Here is a 22,564-nt window from a genome sequence, read left to right on the forward strand (position 1 = left end):
CAAAGGATTTAGTTAGGAGTGATGGTAAGGTCTGGTACATTCCACATCATGGAGTCTATCATCCAAGGAAGCCAAAGAAGTTGAGAGTTGTATTTGACTGTAGTGCAAACTACAGGAACCAGTCACTAAACAGTCACCTGTTACAATCCCCAGACCTTACCAACAAACTTTTTGGAGTGTTGTGTAGGTTTAGGCACTTGTATGTGATATAGAAGGAATGTACCATCAAATGAAGATCAACACAGAACATAGAGACATGTTAAGATTCCTTTGGTGGAAAAATGGTGACCTTAATGATGAGATTGCTGAATACAGGATGACAGCTCACCTGTTTGGGGCTACATCGTCTCCAAGTGTAGCTAACTTTGCACTTAAGAAAGCTGTCAATGACTATGGGTGTGGATCTGATGCAGCCAAGTTTGTAAGAAATAATTTTTTTGTTGATGATTGTTTGAAGTCAGTAGCTACAATGGATGAAGCTGTCAATCTTATTCAGCAGAGCAAAGAATTATGTTACAAAGGTTTTAACCTTCATAAGTTCTTGTCAAACAACAAAGATGTATTAGCTAAAGATGTATTAGCTACAACTTCTCCTCATGAGAGAGCAGATGGAGTTAAAAGTTTGGATTTTAGTAAGAATGAAGACACACTGCCTATAGAAAGAACTTTGGGAGTTGAGTGGTGCATAGAATCTGACACATTTAAATTCAGAATAAAGCTGAAAGACAAGCCACTCACCAGGAGAGGCATTCTGTCAACAGTGAGCTCTATATAGGATCCATTAAGTCTAGTGTCACCTCTCATACTGACTGGAAAGCAAATTTTACAAGAATTATGTAAGAATGCAGTTGAATGGGATGATGAGGTGCCAGATTATGTCAAACCTAAGTGGATAAAATGGAAAGATGAGTTGCACAAACTAGACCAGGTAAAAGTACCTATGTGTTACAAACCTGATAATTTTGGAGTAGAAAAGGTTGAACTCCATTACTTTTCAGATGGCTGCCAAGAGGGATATGGCCAGTGCTCATATATTAGATTAATTAGCAAGACTGGCCAAATTCATTGTGCATTAGTAATAGCAAAGTCATGTACCACACCTCTAAAAACCATAACAATTCCCAGACTAGAACTAGCAGCAGCAGTGGTGTCAGTTAGAATCCATAAACTCCTAAAGGGGGAACTTGAATATAAAAATGTGGAAGTATTTTGGACTGACAGCAAAGTAGTCCTTGGTTACATTGCAAATGAAGCAAAGAGATTCCATGTATATGTTGCTAACAGAGTAGAAACAATCAGAGATCACACTTCACCAGATCAGTGGAAATTTGTAGAGACACAGTATAACCCAGCAGATCATGCATCTAGGGGTATGACAGCAGATGAATTGTGAAATAGAAAGATCTAGTGGAATGGCCCAGAATTCCTTTGGCGACATAGTGAAATGGGTAGCCATCCTAAGTACAAGGTCATAAATGAAAATGACCCTGAAGTGAAGAAAGTTGTATGCTATGCTGTAGGTACACAACAGCCCACAAATATACTAGAAAGACGTGAGTATTTTTCTGATTGGTTTAAAGCAAAGAGGGCAGTTGCTGTATGCCTCAAGCTTCTGAACAGTTTCAAAGAAAAAGGCAGTACTAAAGTAAAAGGAGACACATATGAGCCAGTAAATGTAGCAGAAGTGTCAGAAGCTGAAAATGAAATTATAAAACAACTGCAAGCAAAGGCATTCCAAAAGGAGATAAATGTACTGAAATCAGCTGCTAACCATAATTCTTTAATTAAAGGGGACAATGGCAAAGAAGCAAAAGTGATAGACAAGACCGGTTCCCTCTATAAGTTAGATCCCTTCATTGATAAAAAATGGTATCATGAGGGTAGGAGGAAGATTAAAGCTTTCTAACCTGACAGATGAATCCAAACATCGTCATCCTTCCCAAAACATCACACATGACCCACCTGATAATATGCCACCACCACAAAAGAACAAATCATCAAGGCAGGGGCATAACTTTAAATGAAATCAGGTCATGTGGATACTGGATAGTAGGAGGATCATCCCTAGTGTCAAGGCATATTTCAAAATGCATTATTTGTCGTAAAGTTAGAAGTACAACACAGGGACAGAAGATGGCAGACCTGCCTATTGACAGACTAGAACCACCTTTAACATACTCAGCAGTAGATTTGTTTGGCCCTTTCTATGTCAAAGAGGGGCATAAAAGCTTAAAAGATATGGAGTGCTCTTTACTTGCATGGCATGTAGAGCCATGCACATAGAGACAGCCAACAGCATGGATACAAGTTCCTTCCTAATTGCATATCATCACTTTGAAGCACGAAGAGGGCCTGTAAGATAGTTGAGATGTGACCAAGGAACTAACTTTGTAGGAGCCAAATCAGAGTACAAGAAATGCTTGAAAGAATTAAATAATGATAAAGTCCGACAAGAACTTATGAAAGACCAGTGTGACTGGATTGTATTAAACATGAATGCACCCAATGCCAGTCACACGGGAGGTGTTTGGGAGAGGCAGATATGCACAGTGAGAAATGTGGATTGTATTAAACATGAATGCACCCAATGCCAGTCACATGGGAGGTGTTTGGGAGAGGCAGATATGCACAGTGAGAAATGTGCTCTCTGTGTTACTTGATCAGCATGGTACCAAGTTAGATGATCAAGATCTGAGAACCTTCTTAGCAGAAGCTGAAAATAAAGTTAATGGTCGCCCTCTAACTGTGGAACATCTTAGCTCCCCAGATAGTCCTACACCAGTGACACCCAGTAATTTGTTACTTATGAAAACAAAGGTAGTACTGCCTCCTCCAAGCATTTTTATTAAGAAGGACCTGTATTGCATAAAGAGATGGCACAGAGCACAGTACAAAGCCAACCAGTTCTGGTCCAGGTGGAGAAAGGAGTATGTGCAATTTCTACAACTTAAAAATAAGTGGACAACACCAAAGAAGAACCTTAGTGCAGATGACATAGTTATCATCAAAGATCAGAATGTAGCAAGGAACCAGTAGAAACTGGGAAGAATAACAGAAGCATATCCTGATCACAATGGCCTAGTAAGAAAGGTTAAGGTCCTGGTGTCAGACTGTGATCTCGACAACCAGGGAGAATACACAAAGGCTAACAGGACCATCATAGAGAGGCCAATACAGACTAGTAATACTGTTAGAAGGTGATGCATAATAATAGACCAGAGCATCCCCGCCAAGGAGCTGGTGTAACAAAACATATGTGCTAATCCTAGTTTTTAAAGTACATACTAATGTTAATCTTAAGGTAATTGTTACACAATTTAGGGGAGCCATGTTACTGTATGTAAAGCGTATCTACCTCACGTCATTATTCCTTGATAATCATAAGTTTTCTATTTGTATGAAAACATGTAATATGTGTGAGTATCAGTACTCAATGCTATATGAAGCACCAAAGCCAATGCTCACTAGTTAGTAGAGTGTGGTTAACCCGTTGGTCGCCTGTGGGCATCACTCACGGCCAAGTCGCGCTCAGACAAAGATGGGCAGGAACATGACTGAGGTAAATACTTTTGTAGTGCTTTTGCAGTAAAAAGTGATTGTCATAGTGCCAAGTTGATTGCATGTATTGTTAATGAATACTGTAATATGTTTAAAGTGTTTAATATCAGTGTAATTTTTTTTTCTTTTTTTTATGTAGGAGGGACACTGGCCAAGGGAAACAAAAATCCAATAAAAAAAAAATGCCCAATGAAATGCCAGTCCCATAAAAGGGTCAAAGCAGTAGTCAAAAATTGATGGATAAGTGTCTTGAAACCTCCCTCTTGAAGGAATTCAAGTCAAAAGAAGGTGGAAATACAGAAGCAGGCAGAGAGTTCCAGAGTTTACCAGAGAAAGGAATGAATGATTGAGAATACTGGTTAACTCTTGCATTAGAGAGGTGGACAGAATAGGGGTGAGAGAAAGAAGAAAGTCTTGTGCAGCAAGGCCGCAGGAGGAGAGGAAGCATGCAGTTAGCAAGATCAGAAGAGCAGTTAGCATGAAAATAGCGTTAGAAGACAGCTAGATATGCAACAATGCGGCGGTAAGAGAGAGGCTGAAGACAGTCAGTTAGAGGAGAGGAGTTGATGAGATGAAAAGCTTTTGATCCCACCCTGTCTAGAAGAGCAGTATGAGTGGAACCCCCCTAGACATGTGAAGCATACTCCATACATGGATGGATAAGGCCCTTGTACAGAGTTAGCAGCTGGGGGGAGGTGAGAAAAACTGGCGGAGATGTCTCAGAACGTCTAACTTCATAGAAGCTGTTTTAGCTAGAGATGAGATGTGAAGTTTCCAGTTCAGATTATAAGTAAAGGACAGACCGAGGATGTTCAGTGTAAAAGAGGGAGATAGTTGAGTGTCATTGAAGAAGAGGGGATAGTTGTCTGGAAGGTTGTGTCGAGTTGATAGATGGAGGAATTGAGTTTTTGAGGCATTGAACAATACCAAGTTTGCTCTGCCCCAATCAGAAATTTTACAGAGATCAGAAGTCAAGCATTCTGTGGCTTCCCTGCGTGAAATGTTTACTTCCTGAAGGGTTGGACGTCTATGAAAAGACGTGGAAAAGTGCAGGGTGGTATCATCAGCGTAGGAGTGGATAGGACAAGAAGTTTGGTTTAGAAGATCATTAATGAATAATAAGAAGAGAGTGGGTGACAGGACAGAACCCTGAGGAACACCACTGTTAATAGATTTAGGAGAAGAACAGTGACCATCTACCACAGCAGCAACTGAACAGTCAGAAAGGAAACTTGAGATGAAGTTAGAATGATAGAAGCTGTAGGAGGGTAGTTTGGAAATCAAAGCTTTGTGCCAGACTCTATCAAAAGCTTTTGATATGTCCAAGGCAACAGCAAAAGTTTCACCAAAATCTCTAAAAGAGGATGACTAAGACTCAATAAGGAAAGCCAGATCACCAGTAGAGCGGCCTTGACAGAACCCATACTGGCGATCAGATAGAAGGTTGTGAAGTGATAGATATTTAAGAATATTCCTGTTGAGGATAGATTCAAAAACTTTAGATAGGCAGGAAATTAAAGCAATAGGACGGTAGTTTGAGGGATTAGAACGGTCAACCTTTTTAGGAACAGGCTGAATGTAGGCAAATTCCCAGCAAGGAGGAAAGGTAGATGTTGACAGACAGAGCTGAAAGAGTTTGACTAGGCAAGGTGCAAGCACAGAGGCACAGTTTCGGAGAACAATAGGAGGGACCCCATCAGGTACATAAGCATTCCGAGGGTTTAGGCCAGCAAGGGCATGGAAAACATCATTGCGAAGAATTTTAATAGGTAGCATGAAGTAGTCAGAAGGTGGAGGAGAGGGAGGAACAAGCCCAGAATCATCCAAAGTAGAGTTTTTAGCAAAGGTTTGAGCGAAGTTCAGCTTTAAAAATAAATCTGATAGCAGTGGTGCCATCTGGTTGAAATAAAGGAGGGAAGGAAGAAGAAGCAAAGTTATTGGAGATATTTTTGGCTAGATGCCAGAAGTCACGAGGGTAGTTAGATCTTGAAAAGTTTTGACACTTTCTGTTAATGAAGGAGTTTTTGGCTAGTTGGAGAACAGACTTGGCATTGTTCTGGGCAGAAATATAAAGTGCATGAGATTCTGGTGATGGAAGGCTTAAGTACCTTTTGTGGGCCACCTCTTTATCATGTATAGCACAAGAACAAGCTGTGTTAAACCAAGGTTTGGAAGGCTGAGGTCGAGAAAAAGAGTGAGGAATGTACGCCTCCATGCCAGACACTATCACCTCTGTTATGTGCTCAGCACACAAAGACGGGTCTCTTACACGGAAACAGTAGTCATTCCAAGGAAAATCAGCAAAATACCTCCTCAGATCCCCCCAACTAGCAGAGGCAAAATGCCAGAGGCACCTTTGCTTAGGGGGATCCTGAGGAGGGATTGGAGCAGTAGGATAAGATACAGATATGAGATTGTGATTGGGGGAGCCCAACAGAGAAGAAAGGGTGACAGCATAAGCAGAAGGATTAGAGGTCAGGAAAAGGTCAAGAATGTTGGGTGTATCTCCAAGATGATCAGGAATACGAGTAGGGTGTTGCACCAATTGCTCTAGGTCATGGAGGATAGCAAAGTTGAAGGCTAGTTCACCAGGATGGTCAGTGAAGGGAGAGGAAAGCCAAAGCTGGTGGTGAACATTGAAGTCTCCAAGAGTGGAGACCTCTGCAAAAGGGAAGAGAGTCAGAATGTCCTCCACTTTGGAAATTAAGGAGTCAAAGAATTTCTTATAGTCAGAGGAGTTAGGTGAGAGGTATACAGCACAGATAAATTTAGTTTGAGAGTGACCCTGTAGTCGTAGCCAGATGGTGGAAAACTCAGAAGATTCAAGACCGTGGGCACGAGAGCAGGTTAAGTCATTGCGCACATAAACGCAACATCCAGCTTTGGATCGAAAATGAGGATAGAGAAAGTAGGAGGGAACAGAAAAGAGGCTACTGTCAGTTGCCTCAGACACCTGAGTTTCAGTGAGGAAAAGAAGATGAGGTTTAGAAGAGGAGAGGTGGTGTTCTACAGATTGAAAATTAGATCTTAGACCACAAATGTTGCAGAAGTTAATGAAGAAAAAGTTGAGGGGGGTGTCAAGATACTTAGGGTCATCGACAGAAAGGCAGTCCGACCTGGGGACATTTATGGTCCCCTCCCCAGATGGGGGACTCCAAGGCTGGTGTAGGAGTCGCCATGATGATTTTGAAATTTTTGAGTGAAGGGTGTGTGTGTTATTAGGTGCTTGTAGTTTTGTGTGGAGGAGGAGAGTTGTCTTTTAGAGAGCAGGCTGTGACTGCACTCTTGTGTTATGAGACACAAAGGGAAACATTCAGTGAGGTCACAGCTGGGTTTAATGATAAGTTCACAGCACCCCCTGAACAGTGCTTTAGACCTCACTGGGAGTAATTATCATTTTGGCAGGTGTCTACTGCCTCCTCCTGTTATTTTATAAGAAATTGAGACTGAGAACTTGTTCGCAGTTCTTATGGTCATGCCTACCTCATCAATAAATGTCAGAGAGAGAGAAATGCCTCTCCTCGACCCTTTGATGATGGGTGTGATCAGTAAAACAGATCACCTGAGAGCTAATAAGGACCTGCCGGTGCGGCTACAAATAAACAAATGAATACATCAGCCAGTAATTGCTACACTTCCAAATGTCAAATTTTCTCATAAAATACAGTGCCACAAAAGGAACCATTGTTACTGTTCAAACATACCTATATGGTATGGAATTGTGCACCTACAAACAAAAAGGGTACATCCAGTCACTGGTAGGGTTGTCATAGTAAGAGTGGATATGAAGGAGCAGAAAAGCAATAGCACTTTCAATATTCTTACTTGATTCTCAAAGTTTGACAATATAATGACTTGATGAAGGTCACACTACTGTAGTGATATCTAAAGTAGTAGTATAATATTTCAAGAAACTTTAGAATTACAGATTGTGTTCTTCCTCTAATTCTTAAATTTCTGTGGACAAAAATAATCTTACCTAATTGCACATAAAATTCTCAGCACAGAGGCAGTTTGAGATTTAACATGCCTTGCAATTTAGGCATTGGGAGTCTTAGCACATTTCCACAAAAAATTACATAAGTATATGGTTAAGAAGCTGTGTGTGTTATGACACAGGTCTGCTTTTTTAAACATTGTATTAGTAATTACATAGCAGCAAGTGCCACAGTCACATTAGGTTTTACTACACACATGCTCTTGTATGTGAAAACTCTCAGGCTGCAAACAGTCTCCAAAACACACACGAAAGTGGCATTTCGAACACCGAAATCTATTAATTAAGAGGAAGTATATAATTTTTCTTTTGCAAAGTAACACTTTGGTACATTTTGATATTTTCAACATAACTTTCTGTTGTGTAGGGCTAGTAAATATCATTGAGGTTTGCTGTTGGGGAGGGGTGGTTTACATCTACATTTTCAATACAATTTCATGGGTTTTGGTTGATTTAACCCGAAGTGTGGAGCTGGAAGTGTTTAAAAAATCCAGAATGGCTGCATTTGTATTAGTAAATACAAACACCATGTTTAAAAATTGGGGCCATAGCCTTTGATAATGATCACACCACTGACATGGTTTCTTAGCTCTCCTAGGAAGCAGGGCAACTGATGATTCTTGAGCCACATTGCTTCAAGAATTCACATCAAGAATATGCCAAATATTAATCACAGGACTGTTTCCATAAGCAAGTGCAACATTATGAGAAGTAGGAAGAGGAGCATCCTCCTTCAGCCTACAAAGACGTAAGCTTTGCATTGCATCAGTTATTATCTATTAGCTGCTTCAATGTGACTGTAACAGAGTTGGGCAAAAATCTGCTCAGTTTCCAACAAGCATGGACCCCTCTTCATGCCAGGCGACAAGCTGTGATTGGGTTAAACACTAGTTACTGGAAAGACTTCCACATCCATGAAGATACACAACTGAAAAGGTTGCACTGCTTCATTACAAATGTGAACTTCACTCACTTACAATGGATTGCCAGTTAGTGTGACTCATCCTAGGTAAATGGTACATTAATGAATTGCAAATGGATACCCTACTTGAAGCTCTCAGCAATCACAGTCATGTCCATCACCAGAACTCCATATCATCACTAATGTTATCTTCATCAGTTCAAACTAATTTGGAAAATAATATTTCCCAAAGTTTACAAAATATACCATTAGTAAGAATATGGATTTACTAACAAAATAAATTTATTTAGCATCATAAGACTTAAAATCAATTACTTTTGATTTGAAGATGTCGTCTTCAAAGCAGCAGTGCTAGTAGCAGAGTCCTTTATCTTCACGCCAGCACAACATCCAGATTCCTTATACCACTTCTTACAACACTCCTGAAGTGCAGTGATCTGGGTCTCACACGCTGCTTCCTGATACCTGTTTCCTGTGAACATCCATCAAAGATTGTTAGTGATGAATTTAAGTGGCTGCAAGTGAATGGCTGTGAGATAAAGAAAAGAGGTCTTGAAGGAGTAAACATTATACAAAGCATGTACTTTAACACATTTTCTTTAGTACAATAACATTCCACACTAACAATGTGGATGCTTACTTCTTCAGGTAAGTGTTCACTGATATTAAAAAATAGGAAGTCCTGTAACGATAAAATGATAGGGAAACAAGTTTGCATGACAGAAATGACAGCAACAGCATTAAAATAACCACACAATGTCAATGTCATGTTATCACAGGAATGCAGTCAAGATTTCTCTCATTCTGATAACAAGCCAAGCTGCTACACTCACAGCATGGAACACATGATTAGCCATTCATTTAAAGGATCAAAACACTGACACCTGCTTTTTGCTTTATCACTATAAAAACCGTAATTATAATTACGGTTTTTATAGTGATAAAGCAAAAAGCAGGTGTCAGTGTTTTGATCCTTTAAATGAATGGCTAATTCACTGATAATTATCAGTGAAAAGTGATCAGATTTACATTTACAACAAGTAATATGTACAAAAAGTATATTAACATCAGATCCTGAGGCACACTTTGATGCAGTGACTTCTTCCACATGGCACTGAGTTGGCCAAAAGTTTGCAGTTTTTGTCCAAAAATTAAACCTGTTTCACACTGGTGAAGAAAATGGGTATTCTCTCTAATAAAGCCATGTCACGTAGAAAAATTAAACTTGTATTATAATGTAGGACACATTGTGCCCTTGCCGTAAGTGTAAAAATCTTTCAGGTGACAAGTATGATATGGCTGTAATAGCTCTGAGAATGTGCTGTCTCTTGTATTTTTTCTAAGTTCAGAGAGCTCCACACTGCTCCATCACCTGGTCCTAAACTGCACTGTTTGTTTGTTGGTTTACAGGCAGAGTAAACATGTCCATGACATGTTTTTCTTCATACATTTAATAAATTTTTAAAGCCTATATTTCACTTATTTTCTTTCCCTTCCAAAACCTCTGATTCTCCACAAGTCCCCAAACTTGTTTGAGGGGTTTTGGTGGGGTGTGGATAGGTAGACCTTACATAAAGAATTACCAAGAAGACTACTTTACTACTACATGTGTGTATAATACTTTCGTAATAATGCTTTAAAGCAGTGGCTGTTGCTAGGCAGGACACTACTGTGTGGTGTGGGGTTACACCTGCTGGCTTTTGCTTCACTGCACTCGTGCAGCAGGTAGAGCATAGGAATGCAACTGGCTCCCAGGTCTCTCGGGCAGAGAGAGAAAGAGAGAGGTGGCAGACGGGTAACTGTAAGCTTCAGTTAGCACTGAGACATGACAGAGGAAGGACGTTGTGGAGTTGACAGCCAGACATAGAGGAAAGCAAACGTGGAGCAGAGCAGCAGAGGCAGCAGCAACGGTGAGACGAGTCTGGTGCCCATGGATCTTGTGGCAGCTGGATGCCCTGGCGAGCAGACCTAAGGCAAGGGCGGACACACACGTGGTGATCAGAGATTTGGTACCTGGACGTGTGATGGTCTACGTGAGGTGCTGTGGAGGCCAGAAGGAGCACCAGCCTGGAAGAAGACTATGGAGCTATGGAAACTCCCTGCTGCTGGAAGAACAGAGGCTGGTGGAGCCTCCATGAGGTGTCTGCTGTGTGCCTGAGGGCCGAACTGAGGATGGACTGTGTGGAGACTTTGTCTTGTAGTTGGAAGGATTACCAGCTGCTGGGAAGTGCAGCTGAAAGAAACTTCACCATGTTCATTCACATCTCCTGTGTTACACTCTGAGAAATGTGTTCACCTTGTGTGTTGTGGTGTCAGGTTCTTGTCCTTCTGGGTGGCTATGCTGAGACTTGTAGTGGTTTGAGGCTTGTGATGCCCACATCTGGCCTTGTATGTTCTGCAGAGACATCTGAGAGACTTTGTGCTCTGTGTGTATGTGGATGCCCATAGTGACTCTGGCCAGCAAGTAAGTGCTGCACTACGACTCAGTGCTCTGCCTGGTGTGAGTATTTTGCACCTGTAGTATTCTGCAAGACACAAGATAAATGTGCCCTGTTCTCTGGAGAGGAAATATATCCCTGTGCTGTGTATATAGTTTTTGCATGTCCTCCTTGCCTCCCACTTCACTACTATGCTGATCCCTGTGAAATGCCTCCACCTGCATCCTGGAGCATGGGGGCAGTGAATGCTGCACTGACTTCTCCTCTGTGTGAATTGCTGCCTTCCCAGGTAAGAGTGTTATCAGTGGCTGGTGGGCTGTAGGTGGTGGTGTATGTGATGGGTGCTGCAACACTTTTATCAGAAATCATCCATTTTCAAGATTTTTTTTTCATAATAGTCTGACATGGGACAGGAACAAAAACAAGAAGTACTTGCATATTTCCAAATGAATCAGCATGTTACTTCAAAACACACTGATATAATATATATATATATATATATATATATATATATATATATATATATATATATATATATATATATATATATATATATATATATATATATATATATATATATATATATATATATATATATATATATATATATATATATATATATATATATATATATATATATATATATATATATATATATATATATATATATATATATATATATATATATATATATATATATATATATATATATATATATATATATATATATATATATATATATATATATATATATATATATATATATATATATATATATATATATATATATATATATATATATATATATATATATATATATATATATATATATATGAGAGAGAGAGAGAGAGAGAGAGAGAGAGAGAGAGAGAGAGAGAGAGAGAGAGAGAGAGAGAGAGAGAGAGAGAGAGAGAGAGAGAGAGAGAGAGAGAGAGAGAGAGAGAGAGAGAGAGAAATATCCACCAGTGTGAGACGGTTTGGATACCTGCTAGTACTGACAAATGAAATAGCAGTTAGAAATACAACAAATAGTGAGATCTAAAACTTAGACACAGATGTAATTACAGGCAATAAAACCTTCCTAAACCTATATATAATTCTATTTTTGCCTCCCAGTTTTGTCCAGTTTGTCACAGGTCCACAAGTTTGCTAGCCATAGAAAGATAAATAAACAAATAAATAAATAAATAAAATATATATATATATATATATATATATATATATGGTTTTATTATAGTTTAAGCCATTACACACTACGTGGTAATAACCTACCTCATTTTGTTCTTCTCACTATTCACATCATTTCAAATGATTACACTACTTGTCGGAAATTAATAATAACGCCACAATAGGCCTGGGAATGCACAGCGCTCTCAACTTTTTCTAAGTCCACAGGTAAACATAAATGGTGTATTGTTGCCTGAACTTCAGTTGTTTAATGCTTTGAATTGTGGGTAGCTGCTGGATAGGATCACTGTGTCTATAATTCCTCGGGCCAATCACGTGCTACCACCACTTAACACCACGAGTTGCACCAATAGGAAGTCTCTATAAGTACCCATAAGCTGCGCGGGCAGGTTAGGTTAGGTTAGGTTCCCCACAGGCCCCCAAGCTTGCTTGAGGGATTGGGGGGCCGTGGGTAGAGATTGGGGACATTGGCTTAAACTATAAATTTACCATATATATATATATATATATATATATATATATATATATATATATATATATATATATATATATATATATATATATATATATATAATAGGGAAAATATATCGCCTAAAATTATTGTTGAGTTGGCGCACTAGCACAATATAAGGCTTCTGATGACCCTGTTGTGGATAGACAACCGGCACCCCAGCAGGCATTCCAAGGCAGTGATGGCCAACATTTCACACTGAGAGGCAATGAGGCAAAGAGTCACCAGGTACCCCAAGTCTCGCGGCGGTGTGCGACGGCAAAAGTAAATCTTATGGTGAGGAGAGTAACAAGGTGCTTGGAATATTAAAAACGGCAGATTACCGGCATTAGCCTTAACTACTTCATCGCATTCTCCTGGACTCATATACAATATACCAACAATAAAATACATACTCTGTAGACACTCTTGAATGTCACAGGCTTGGCGTTGGCACGGATCTTTCTTCATGGACACCTTTTCTTCTGCATCACAACCACCACCACCACTATCCCCCAGACCCCCACTGAAACCCCAGCAGCAGCTTCTTGGCCGGCGGGAGATCTTGATCTTTATCTTGATAGTACAGGCAATTCGGGATCACTCCTAAGCCAGGCCTTTGAATCGGCAACTCCTGTGGAAGGGAAAAAAAAAAGAGAAACGAACAACATCCTCTACACTAATTATTCTTACATCTAGCACGCCGCATTCTCTCCAGAAACTCTTTCACCGCCTCAATCATCCTTTCATTCGCTTCCCTACACAGTCCCAGCTTCAACACCATCCCACTCCTTTCCTGTCTTCTCCACTCTTTCATTCCTATCATGCCCTAACTTAGTATCACTTGCATCATCTCATTCCTGTCTCTGGCATACTTGACACATTCCAGCACCACATGTTCCACCGTCTTGTCCTCTCCGATGTCACACATCTGGCACACTTTGCTGCGGGACTCAGACCATCCGTTCACATCCATACACAGTGGCCACGCTCGGTAATCATCATCGCCCAGGCTTCCATTATACCTCCTTTCATACCTCGAGGCCTCTTTCATTTTGTACCATTCCAGGATCTTCTTTCTTTCCATCTCATTCTTCCATTCATTCAGTCCCACACATTTCACTTCTCTATTTCATTCTTCCATTTTCTCACATCCTATTCAGCTCCCTCTCTGTCCCCTCTTGTTACCACCCATTCACGCTCATTTTGATTCCTACCAGCCATTCTCATCGTCCACACAACTTGTAATCCATTCCTGTCTGTCATTCTCATGCAACTCTTCCTCCATTTGCTTCCACTTTCATTCCACAGGTACACCTTCCTTGCTATTCTTGCATCATCCATTCTCTCAAGCCTACTTAAGTGTGGCTTTTGTGAGTCTTTCCCTAAAGGTGCTCCATCCCATATCACCTATAAAGGCTTCTACTGCTGTGTACCTCGGTGCACTCAGTGCCATACTTGCTACTCTATTCTGACCCACTTCTAGCTTATTAATTTCACTTGAAGAACGGATCTTGATTTTGTTATTAAATGGTATACTATTTCTTATGTCAAGCCTTCACATAATATTTATTGTCAGAAAAAATTAATAGATAAATCAATAAATAAAGATTTTTGTTTCCTACGTCCTCAGCACTACCAGCATCTAGCACATATGTGATGTCTTGGAACATAATGGAATCTAAAGGCGATATTGTGCCAAATCCCTCTCTGGTCAAAATTTCTCCCTGGAATAACTTGCCTTAAATCCAATGGTGTTCTATTTGTTGACCTTAAAATCAATTATGAGAAAACGACCGATAACCAACATGAAACTGAAATCTGGTAAGAAAGGTGTTTCCTCTACCCATTGATCTGTGAATACCAGAAATGGTGAAGAATAGCTTGTCATGGCTTTACTATATATACTACGTTCACTTAAGCTGGCGTCCAGGCAGGTTTGTAAAGTCGCAGCTAATTGGCTGCGCACCGCTAGCGTCAAGCAACATTATGCATGCTCGAGTGAGAAATGCTTCTGTATTATATGCCATAACTCATTTCATATACGGGATAACCAATTTAGCTGACACCACCAGACTCAGCTGTGACTGTAGAATCAATATGTATTGTAAAACTTGACAAAACAAAAAAGAAAATGGTATTACGATGAGCTGAACTTGTGAAGATGTTAAAAAATGTTTATAACATGTTTTACTTATATTCGCTAAACAGTTAACAATTCATTGAATGCTGAAATATATTATTACATTACGTAGGAAAACTCTCTCTCTCTCTCTCTCTCTCTCTCTCTCTCTCTCTCTCTCTCTCTCTCTCTCTTATTTATTTTGTATTTTATCTCTTATTCTGGCTGATTCAAAAGCACGCAATGGCAACTAGTGACTGGCAGGATGAGTGGGTGTTATGTGACTGGCAGGATGTCGGTGGTTGGAGGGTGTGTGGGTTGGTGGAGAGAGAGAGAGAGAGAGAGAGAGAGAGAGAGAGAGAGAGAGAGAGAGAGAGAGAGAGAGAGAGAGAGAGAGAGAGAGAGAGAGCACTACCCATTTTCAAAAGAGAAAGAGAGTTTGTTTATCTTTAAAACCCCAGACACTTATGCCACATATACTAGCCCAGCCAAACAAGGTGTAGTCGATTCATTTGTGCACGATTAAATATCTCTAAATTAACCCCCCATACTCGTCCCAACATCTACTACCTCCAGTAACCCCAATGCTCGTACTACTACACCTCAGTCCCCCACCCCTCCAGACCCCAACGTCCCCCACACATACATCTAGTAGCTTCGTGTATCACAACGCACGCTGTAACACCCCAGAATGATTCACTTCTACCCTGACACCCTCAAAAACTATCGCCAACACGCATACCTCAACTCTAACACACCTCAAAATAACTCCAATCACACCAACATATACCAAGGCATCCCCAAAACACACTTAATACAAACATCGCACCCCGTCCCCAAAACACCCTAGAATGTTTCACCTCTACCCTGACACCCGCAATAACTATCGCCAACACGCATATATCATCTCTTAACACACAACAAAACAACTCCAGTCGTACCAACATACACCAAAGCATCACCAAAACACACTTAAAGCATCCAAAATATACGCAAACCACACCAAAATACACCATGTATTACAAAGAAAGGCAGGGCACCAAGGGAAACTAAGCTAAATGTTGTTGTCTTAGCATTTTCCTGTTTAGCCTCCTCTATTTCTCCTTTCTTCTTCCTCCTCCTCTATTTCTCCTGTTTTCTTCCTCCTACTGCTCCTATCTACATGCCTGAGTTTAGAAAAACATGAAATCACGTGGAAAACTCTATCAATCACGCTAAATATTGGTGAAAAGAGACTGGAGCAGAGCGAGTCCTGGATCCATGGTGAAGTCACGAGCAGAGCTTGTTTACGTGGGTAATGTATTTCATTTTGAAAATGACTCCTAGAAAAAATGGGCTCGAATGCCTTATATATTTTGACTTGACAATTACTTAAATCAATATCCACAATATCATAACATCTCCAGCCTGAGTAATATTAAAGAAATATCAACATGAAATATGGAAAAATTGTTGGAACATCTGACACCATTAAAACCATTGAAAAGTCCACCCATTTTGACTTTACAGGAATAAAAATAAATAAATAAATAAATAAATAAATAAAAAAGAAAAATAATAATAAAAAAATATGAACTATCTTTCCAAACAATTAAAAAGTTACCTAGAACCAGAAGTAAAACAAATAAAACATAAAGTGCAAAAAAAAAATAAATAAAAGTGTTGGAACCTAAACACTTAAAAACAGTTGAAAATTCCACCCATTTTTACTTAACATGATAAAAAAAAAAACCCACTTAAAAAATATGAACTCTTTTTTAAAACAATCTAAAGTTAGTTACAAGCTGAAATAGAGAAATAATATAACAAAAAAATGTTAACATCTGCTTTTAACAGGACTATAAACAATTCTAAAGTCCACATATTTAACTCATCAGGCATATAATACACTTTAAAAATCATAAGTGATTTTTTGAAGCAATAAAACATTCATTATAGCCTCAAATAACAAAGCCAGTAACCGGGTTATGTAAAAATCAACCTAAAAACCGGTCTATACGCAAAAAACAAATTCAACATATTTACTTAAAAGAAACAAAATAAACACTTCAAAAGCAACTAAATATTATTAGAAACCATAAAACTTACTATAGAAGCCAAATGAAATCGTTAAGAAAAATATAAAAAATATTGGAACCGACATGTAGACTGGTAGAAATCCATCATGGCGGCACTTGGCGGCGACCTCATTCGAAAACCCGGCCGCCATCTTGCCTTAATTATTCTTTCATCATACCGAAACCAGACAATGAATGACATATTTGACCGGCGGATGTAAAAGCTAGACAGGCGGCTCCATTTTGAGACATGTTTGACTTACAATAAATGAGAGACGAAGCAAATAACAGCTGATAATACTGACAATAAGCTGACCGTTTGTTTCCATAATGACGACCCTTCAGTATTTGACTAAATTTCCAAGTGTTTCCAGGATCAGATGTGAAGAAAACCGAAAAATAAATAAATTACCTTAAAAATACCCAAATAACGAATAATAAAACTTAAATAAATGACTGCAAGACACTATACAGCCTGCGGGAGGAGGGTGTTGCGGTCAAAGCAGTAAGGTTGACAGAGGGTCAGGCTGGCACCGATGGACTCACCTTAAGTAGGCGTGCCTCTGGTGCTGCTTGATGTAGGAAGAAGCTGCCGGAAAATATGAAAACAATGGTCACTAATGTGTGTGGGAAGACTGGCCAGTGCCGATCAAAACACACCAGCCGCCCTCCCTGCTTCCCCAGCGTTACCACTACCACCACCGCCACTAGTCGAGCCCTCACGGTCTCTCAGCTCGACCTGCACACACTGACAAACACACCGCGCGCGTGGACTGGCGGCAAAGTTTAATCAAATACTCTGTCAAATAATATAAATATTCTAGCCTCCCCACCCACACTGTTCACCACCTACGTAATATACCTCCTCACCTCCCCACTATCCACCTCCTACGTGAAATAGTCCCTCGCTTCCCCACTGCCCATATAATAAAACTCTAGACCTCCCAACTTTCCATACCGCAAATGTCATCCACTGGCACCTCATCAAAGTAACCAACCAACAACCACTTTGGGCACTAATGACGCTGCTGCCTGCTCGTTACAGTTGTCAAGTTACGACTTGTTATGAGAGAGAGAGAGAGAGAGAGAGAGAGAGAGAGAGAGAGAGACTGGGGAGTTTTCGGAACTAAACCGCTAGATGTCGTTGCTGCTCATCTAACTGTAGGAAAGAGAGCTAAAATATTGTTGTAGTAAATCCCAGGTGCGTAAATATGCATAGAACATTGATCATCATGATACTATTGAAATGATGTATCGATTTTTCAATATCCGGTATGGATAATATTGAGAGAATGTGGTCAAATTATTTATTTATTTTTATTTATTTTTTTATTTATTTTTTTTTGTGTGTGATTATCGAGTAAACTGCTAGCATTATCTTAAATCAAGCATATTACAAGTATAAAAACTATTGATTTGGACAATGAAAAAAAAAAGAAATCACACTATTATATAGTATGACTACCTACTCAGTAACATCGTGATATATAGCTCTAGATTTTTTTTTTTTTTTTTTTTGTGTGTGTGTGTATGTGTGGGGATTTTAGCATCCCTCTCACGAAGCGAGCGACAAGGCAAAGTAATCGAGAACCAAAACAAACATCTCTCAGGGGATCCTTGAGTGATGGGAGAGGAGTACATGAAACTTTTTCACCAGTTTTGTAACGATGCCATTGTGTTGTATCCCTCAATGTGCCACTCAGTGTGGGGGCTACCAATTCCCACAAGAAGCTGGAATGATGAAAATGTGGGAAGTTGCTATAAAGAGCATTACTATCGCCAGGACATTCGAGTTGCCAATTTTGTTTTATCAAAATTGCCGTTTCCATAAACTAGGAAAGAGATCTATGTAATTTGGACTTTTGACTGTCACAGACATGTTGCCTTTATGTTTACTGTCTTCTAGATTAAGACGTTTCCAATCAATAGTGTATTCATTTGGAAATCTTAAGATGACCAAATAAATCTAAATGCTGATTCACTAGAAAATCAACTTATATACATTTGTTCATGAAAAGAGTTTGATTTACTTGTGTTACTACTTAGAAGGGATTACGTAGAAAAAATATATTATATAAGCCCATTGCGTCTTCATGTAAATAGAATAACACTGTAGGTATATCTGATATTGCTTGTATGTATGTGTCTGTGCTGCCACCTGGTGACAACCACTAAATTTAGTTCTGAAAACTCCCCATTCACGTGACCCTTCGTTCCCTTATCATAGGCAGGTCACACACACACACACACACACACACACACATAGCCAATATAGAATTTTTCGTGAATATTCTCACAGTGAGCAGAAACAGGAAGGGAGAAGGGGAGGAGGCAAATTTACAGGAGGGAAGAGAAATAAGAGGATGGGATTTATTTCCCCTATTCGTCCATTATTTTGTTGTTCCTGTCTTATTCTTCTCCTCATCCATACATCAACACCTCCTCTTCTTCCTCCTCCACCACCACCACCTCCTCCTCCAGCTCTTACTCCATATATCAACACCTCCTCCTCCTCTTCACCTTCCACCTTCTCCACCCTCTCCTCCTCTTCCGTATGTCTATCAATGTAGTGATACCTCTCCCCTCCCCCTCCTCCCTACCACAAAACACACACACACACACACACACACTGCTACAGGTTAACCAGTCCTTCCGTGTCACCCTTTGTTGGCATAACAGTGAACAACCTTGTATGAATGTTTTGGCTATTAAGAGAGAGAGAGAGAGAGAGGGGTAGCAATCAGTTCACTCGACACCTCGTTTCCTTAAGTCACACACAGACGCTACTCGGAAAAAATGGCACTGGAAAGAATGGCACAGGAAAAAATGACACAGGAAAAAATGGCACAGGAAAAAATGGCACATTGTTTAGCCTAGGAAAAAATGGCACACAAGCATATACACCGATATCTGAAACTGGATAATTATTATTATGTTATAAGTGTTCGAAGCCTATATTGTTATGTTATAAGTGTTCGAAGCCTATATTGTTATGTTATAAGTGTTCGAAGCCTATATTCGAAATCGATCAGAAGTTTTCTTGGCTCACGTTGTGAATAATTTGATTAGTGGACTCTGTGGACTTTTTTTGCGATGGAAATTATCGAAAGCAACAAGGGAGGTCTCAAACTGTGTTACAGTGGATACATGTATACCAAGCAGTGGTCAAGAGGTGAAACGGTGCGGTGGAGGTGGGTCAAGCGAACACTTTCATGTAAAGGGGCATTAACAACATCTCTTCAAAATGAAAACCCAACACTTTTAACAGAACACAATCATGATGGTGACGAAAGTGCTATTGAAGCAGCCAAGTGTAAGTCTAGAATGAAAACATTAGCAAAAACTACCAGAGAACCTGGTCAAATATACGCCCAAAATGCCTTAACCATGAGAACCCAAGCGCAGGCTCATTTCGTATCACAAGAACATTGTAAACGACTGATTCGGCATCACCAAAGCGCCAATCAGCCTCGCGACCCTGCTTCATTACAGGAACTTGTTATCTCGGGAGAATGGGCATCAACAGGTGGACCAGAACCACAACCGTTCCTGATTTATGACAATGGTCAAGACAGTAACAATCGCATTATTGTTTTTGCAAGTGAACAGACCCTACGACATTTAGCAAAATCAGACATCTGGATGATGGATGGAAATTTTGCCATGGCCCCTCCTAAGTTTACACAATTGTATGTAACTCGTGTTCCTCTCGGAAACACTGCTGTCTCCGTTGTTTATGCATTCCTTCAACACAAGACTCAAAACACCTATGAACAACTTTTTACGGCAGTTCTTGAGAAATGTGCAGAGTACCACCTGTATCCAGACCCTAGAACCGTTATGCTTGACTTTGAACAAGCAACTCTACAGGCCATCACGGCAATACTGGGATCGGAAGTTACTATTCGCTGCTGCTTCTACCATCTGACACAGTCATCATGGAGAAAAATACAAGAGTTAGGGCTGGCAACTGTGTACAAGGAAAATGAGGATATAAAGTTGTTCTGTGCTATGGTCGACAGTTTAGCTTTCCTTCCCCTAGAGGATGTGTCTGCCGGCATGAATTACCTCAAACACAACACACCAGAGGGCATGGAGCCTTTCGTCACTTACTTCGATCAGACCTACGTAACGGGAACTTATCGACGAGTCCAAAGACAGCAAGATGACAATGAGATCCCAAGAGTTCAGCTCCGCCTCATTCCTCCACGGTTTCCTCCAGAAATCTGGAATGTGCATGAAGCAACTATTCGAGACGAGTCTCGCACGAACAACTTATGTGAGGGATGGAACAATCGATACAGCAGGTTGGTTAAATTTATGGAAATGTTTGTAACTCGGTACTTTATATTATATTCTTCACATTTTATAATTATTTTAAAAAGATGCGCTTCACGTTGTTTTTGTTTTTGTTTTTTGTTAGAGCTTTAAGTCCAGCAGAATAACTGTGCTTAGCTTAGAATGGTCATTGGTTAGTTAGTTACCACGCAACTCAAACTATTTACGATAATCACTTTCCTAGGTTGGTTGGTCACAGTCACCCAACAATATGGCGGGCAATCCAGTGGATCCAAGCTGACCATGCTGTTGTAGCTACCCAGTTGGTGCTAGAATCTCGTGGCGAGCCTCCCAAGAAACGGCAGAAGAGGGTGTACAAGAATCTACAAACACGAATGAAGAACCTCTGCCAAGATCGCCGTGATGGTCGCAAATCAGTTGAGGAGTTTTTACATGGAGCGGGTCACAACATTCGATGGAAGTCCTAAGCATTATAAGAAAAGTCAGTAAAATGTATAGAAATAAAGTGTGAACAAATTTTAGCTGATTGTACTGTCTGATTGTATCGTTTTTAGCTTGAGTTTTTTTTAGCACATTTTGTACTGTGCCATTTTTTCCTAGACTAAACAATGTGCCATTTTTTCCTGTGCCTTATTTTCCTGTGCCATTTTTTCCTGTGCCATTTTTTCCTGTGCCATTCTTTCCGGTGCCATTTTTTCCTACATTCCACACAGACACACACATCATAGCCAATATGTTGGTAATTTTTCGTGAATATTCTCATAGTGTGAAGGAATAAGAAGGAAAAAGGAAGGGAGAGGTGGGGAGAAAAGAGATGAGAAGAGGAAGGAGGAGGCGGAGGGGAGGGGAGAGAAATAAGAGGAGGAAGAGGCAGAAGAAAACAGATAAGAGAGTTCACACACACACACACACACACACACACACACACACAATATATATATATATATATATATATATATATATATATATATATATATATATATATATATATATATATATATATATATATATATATATATATATATATATATATATATATATGTGCACAGAGAGAGAGAGAGAGAGAGAGAAATTTAAATTGGTTGTGTGTGTGCGTGTGTTGGCCATCTTGTCGGGCATAGGATTACTAGTAGTAGCTTTTGATAATCTGGCATAAAACCCTGATTTCCAAACTACCCTCCTACGGCTTCCATCCTTCTCTGTAACTTTATCTCAAGTTTCCTTTCTGACCGTTCTATTGCTGCTGTGGTAGATGGTCACTGTTCTCCTAAATCTATGAACAGTGGTGTTCTTCAGGATTCTGTCCTGTCACCCACTCTATTTTTCATCAGAATTCAGATCTCTTAAAAACAACAGACAAAAATGTATTACTTTGAAATGCAGTTATATAAGTATTAAATCAATCATTTATAAGGCTAATCTAAAACTCCAAATTTCTGAATCTCACAGTTACGGTAAAATATCTGGGTTTAAATTATCTCACCAAACTAGGC

At 39.7% G+C, this 22,564-nt stretch overlaps 2 protein-coding genes across 2 annotated transcripts; one reads left to right on the forward strand and one right to left on the reverse strand.

Moving 5' to 3' along the window:
- Positions 1 to 778: 778 nt before the first annotated feature.
- On the reverse strand, positions 779 to 17,477 carry LOC135091675 (cx9C motif-containing protein 4-like). The gene is made up of 4 exons (XM_063989518.1): positions 17,319 to 17,477; positions 13,010 to 13,227; positions 8,793 to 8,949; positions 779 to 809 (listed from the first exon to the last, which is right to left on the reverse strand). The coding sequence occupies exons 2-4, from the start codon at positions 13,062 to 13,064 to the stop codon at positions 794 to 796; spliced, it is 228 nt and encodes a 75-aa protein (XP_063845588.1). The 5' UTR covers positions 13,065 to 13,227; positions 17,319 to 17,477; the 3' UTR covers positions 779 to 793.
- Positions 17,478 to 19,540: 2,063 nt separating this feature from the next.
- LOC135091664 (uncharacterized) lies at positions 19,541 to 21,691 on the forward strand. The gene is made up of 2 exons (XM_063989491.1): positions 19,541 to 21,079; positions 21,295 to 21,691. The coding sequence occupies exons 1-2, from the start codon at positions 19,866 to 19,868 to the stop codon at positions 21,536 to 21,538; spliced, it is 1,458 nt and encodes a 485-aa protein (XP_063845561.1). The 5' UTR covers positions 19,541 to 19,865; the 3' UTR covers positions 21,539 to 21,691.
- Positions 21,692 to 22,564: the final 873 nt, after the last annotated feature.

This window comes from Scylla paramamosain, chromosome 3 (assembly GCF_035594125.1).
Source record: "Scylla paramamosain isolate STU-SP2022 chromosome 3, ASM3559412v1, whole genome shotgun sequence".
Lineage (NCBI taxonomy): Eukaryota > Metazoa > Arthropoda > Malacostraca > Decapoda > Portunidae > Scylla > Scylla paramamosain.

Excerpts from the sequence above, each read along its gene's own strand:
- LOC135091675 (XM_063989518.1), bottom strand. The coding sequence starts at position 13,064 with ATGAAGAAAGATCCGTGCCAACGCCAAGCCTGTGACATTCAAGAGTGT. Across the intron at positions 8,950-13,009 it reads CATTCAAGAGTGTCTACAGA|GAAACAGGTATCAGGAAGCA; the intron begins GTATGTATTTTA and ends GGATGTTCACAG.
- LOC135091664 (XM_063989491.1), top strand. The coding sequence starts at position 19,866 with ATGGAAATTATCGAAAGCAACAAGGGAGGTCTCAAACTGTGTTACAGT. Across the intron at positions 21,080-21,294 it reads TGGAACAATCGATACAGCAG|GTTGGTTGGTCACAGTCACC; the intron begins GTTGGTTAAATT and ends TCACTTTCCTAG.